Source organism: Tamandua tetradactyla, chromosome 2, assembly GCF_023851605.1.
Source record: "Tamandua tetradactyla isolate mTamTet1 chromosome 2, mTamTet1.pri, whole genome shotgun sequence".
NCBI lineage: Eukaryota > Metazoa > Chordata > Mammalia > Pilosa > Myrmecophagidae > Tamandua > Tamandua tetradactyla.
The window spans coordinates 59,750,657-59,754,327 of record NC_135328.1 but is presented as its reverse complement, the minus strand read 5'-3'; the positions used below and the strand labels follow the sequence as shown (position 1 = coordinate 59,754,327).

General features: G+C 46.1%; 1 protein-coding gene across 1 annotated transcript; it reads right to left on the bottom strand.

Moving 5' to 3' along the window:
- Positions 1 to 374: 374 nt before the first annotated feature.
- On the bottom strand, positions 375 to 1,334 carry LOC143656301 (olfactory receptor 2S2). The gene has a single exon (XM_077128313.1). The coding sequence runs from the start codon at positions 1,332 to 1,334 to the stop codon at positions 375 to 377; it is 960 nt and encodes a 319-aa protein (XP_076984428.1).
- Between the last annotated feature and the right edge of the window lie 2,337 nt (positions 1,335 to 3,671).

Below are 3,671 nucleotides of genomic sequence, written 5' to 3'. Positions count from 1 at the left end.
TGTTTTATTTTCATATGTGCATTTAAGAAATGTTGCCTGATTTTTCTCTGCCAGTGTTGACATAAAACCTGTAGGTTCATTAACTAAACAGTAAAAATACCAAAAATCACCTTTCCCTGATTCAAATGCTCAGCACCCTCGCAGAGACTGAGGTCTACAAGACTAGGCAATTAGAATGACCTTGGCTGGTCTGCTTATCTAACGAGGTGGGAAAGTGTAAAGAACTTCTTGCTTATACAGAGCCCTTCTGTGTAATACGACCGACCTATGATAACTTTTGATGAAGTAAGCCTTCCTTTGGTGGTCTTTCTTCTCTTCTGAGACCCTTATGGAAGAGCAACCAGAGATCATAGAACACCAGGACCCTCCCACCATCACGGGGTGAAGCGTTTCTGAGCTCCCAGGTTCCTCACAGCCGCCTTCACGTCCTTGTTCCTCAGGCTGTAGATGATGGGGTTGAGCATGGGGGTCAGCACCCCATAGAAGAGTGAGATGAGCTTGTCTGAAAGGTCCACTTTGTCTTTGCCCAGCGGGTCCTTTGACTTGGGCTTCCCATACATGAAAAATAAGGTCCCGTAGAAGACAATCACCACAGTGAGGTGGGCAGAGCAGGTAGAGAAGGCCTTTCTCCTGCCCTCGGCTGAGGGGATCCTCAGGATGGTGGTGATGATGAAGACATATGAGACAGTGATGAAGAGAACTGGGACTACCAGAAATATCACATTTGTCACCCCCATGCTGATCACATTGATAGAGATGTCAGCACAGGCCAACTTCAGGACAGCCAGGATCTCACAGGTGAAGTGGTTGATGACGTTGTCCCCACAAAATGGCAGCCGAATTGCCAAGGATGTGTGCACCACAGAAGCAGCACCACCAATGGCCCAGGAACCGGCAGCCATGGGCACGTAGGCAGCTTTTCTCATGACCATGGGGTATCTCAGGGGGTTGCAGATGGCCACATAGCGATCAAATGCCATCATGCCCAGGAGCAGGCACTCTGTTCCCGCCAAGGCAAAAGAGAGTGCCATCTGCAGTGCACAGGCTGAGAAAGAGATGGTTTCCCGTGGTATCAGGAAGCTGTGCAGGAACAGAGGAACAGAGGAGGTTGTGAAGCAGATGTCCAAGAAGGAGAGGTTCCCCAGGAAGAAGTACATGGGCGTGTGCAGGTGGGAGTCAAGGATGGTGACCAGGATGAGGACCCCGTTGCCCAGCAGGACCACCAGGTACATCAGCAGGATGAGCACAAAGAACGTTTTCTCCAGCGTTGGGTGGTCTGAGAGTCCCAGCAGAATGAACCCCACCATGGTGGAGTTCCAATTTGCTTTTTCCATGTTATGCTCCCTCTGTCTTCACAAAGTACAAAGCAGCTCTTCAGCATTCCTTGGAAGAGTCCTAGGCATGCAGTATGTGGTCAGGTCCCTGTTGCCCAGTATGAGAACATACCTGCGCAAAAGAATAAAGGTTAAATGATGCGGTAAGGAGTGTTCCTTAGTTCTTAGATGAGATAAAGTAAGATCTGAAACAAAGTTTAAAATGGACCAGCATGTGAGGTGAAGGCCTCCCATGTTCCAGGTGTGTGTGACGGGTTGTTCTGAGGTTGCTGCATCCCCTCGTTGTATCTAAAGGGATGTGGAGGCCTACAGAGCTGAAGTGACTTCTCTGAGTCTGTGTGCATGCCAGGGATGGAGCCCGGACTTGAACCCAGGTGTCCTAATCTCCAGCCCAAAGAAGGATTTTTTTTCTCTGAATTATGATTAATAGGTGGAAAATGCTATGAATTTTTTAAAATGAAATTTACAAATTCTTCATTTATTCTGAGCTTTTTGAGATATCCCAAGAGGAAAGTCCCCAAGGTGATACAGGTCTTAGAACTTGCAAGTTTTAAAACTTCTTTAAGCTTTTATTACAGTTGTTAGGAATTTATAAAGTGCTAATCTACATCCTGACAGGAACAAGCCTAGCTAAAGGCTGAACCATAATGGGGTTTACTTCTTTAGCCTGCCCACTATTAGCACTACAAACCTGATTGTGTTGTTTAGCATTGGCATGTGCTATTTTAGATACTGGTTTATAACAGCATATGGAGAAGGCCTATGGCTTGAAATGTCATGAAATTAACAAAAGGATTAGTGTGAGTAACTGATCAAGTAACAATCTTACTTCAATTATTAATAACCACACTTTAATAACAGTTATCAGAATGCAGAATATGTGACGTTGACATCTGAAAGCCATTTCCCTGAAGCATTGGAAAAATTCCTGGCCAGGGCTGAGTAATAAATGTTCTTTCTTTGTCCTTACATGTTTGTATTTTCTTGCTGTGAGATGTTTTGGTTGTGTAGGCTATTCTTTGACTCTCCCACACAAGTCCCTGGCTTATCTGAAAAGCTATATGCCTTGTGTGGAGGATTCCTACTCTTTTACCTGCAGTTGAAGAGGCTCTAAATTCAGAGCCCTCTCTGAAAATATTTCCTCAGCTCTTTCTTAATGCAGTGGGGTGAGACTTAGTAGCGTGTGTTGGAAGGTCCACTGCTGATATTGCCAAACATCTACTCTCCTCTATACTCTTTGAAATATTCCATCGAGAAGATCTCATCACTGAAGGGTTATCAATGACACCGCTGAAGCTCAGAAAAGTGAAAGAATTTCCTGCTTGGGGGTGAATGGCAGAGCAGGGGTTGGATCCCAGGCCCCAATATTGTCTCCTTCTCACTAAAGAATTATCTAACTTAGTTGATGCACTGATTTTACAAAGGTCCTCTCTCTGCAATACCAGCTCTGTGCACTCTATGCTCTGTGGGTCATCGCTCAGCCCTCTCTGTCTGCGGCGATGGAGCTGTGTGCAGAGATATCGTCAGGTAGCGCAACTCACCACCATGAATCGAACCCAGGAGTTTTCAACCTCAGCACTGGTGACATTTTGGGCTAGATAATGCTTTGTGGTGAGGGGTTTTCCTGTGCATTGTAGAATGTTTTGCAGCTTCCCTGGCCTCTACCCACTAGCTGTCAATAGCACTTCCCTCCCTCCAGAGTTGTGACAACCTCATTTGTTTCTGAACATTTCCTAAAGGCCCAGGGAACAGGATACAAGTTGTCCTCTCTAGAGAACTACTTATCCAACCCAACGAAAATCTCCCCTTATTCAACCATGGACGTCATTGTACTATGTATGGAATCCTATTACACTCCCTTCACCGCCCCCTGCCCCTGCCATTACTCTTTCCAGGCCCATTCTGTACGCCCCACCCGGAATATCTGCCCCAATTTATCCCATGTTCCCCCCAGTGGCTCTTTCCCTTTCAGACTATGCAAAAGTAAACACTATAGTCAGCTTCGAAGCAAGACTTAATAATGACAAGGAGTAGGTTGCTAAGGTGAACTGCAGTGACACTGTTGGGGCCACCATGCTTGGCCTTTCTGCATGACCAGTCTGTGCAAACAGAACTTCTACCCATGGACAACAGGGTGTGTGTGCATCAGTGATGCACAGGATTTGACCCACAGGGGTGCTGCATCTGAGGATGTCTCAGTGCCTGGCACTTAAAATATGTCAGATGAAAGTTTGTTCAATTCAGTTGAACTGGACGATGGAAAGATGCTCCATTGAGATCAGAGTGCTGAGACCTGCTCTGCTTGTGACATGGATATTCTTTGTGGCCTGGGGAAAT

Bases quoted from the DNA above. Each gene is read 5' to 3' on its own strand.
- LOC143656301 (XM_077128313.1), bottom strand. From the start codon at position 1,334: ATGGAAAAAGCAAATTGGAACTCCACCATGGTGGGGTTCATTCTGCTG.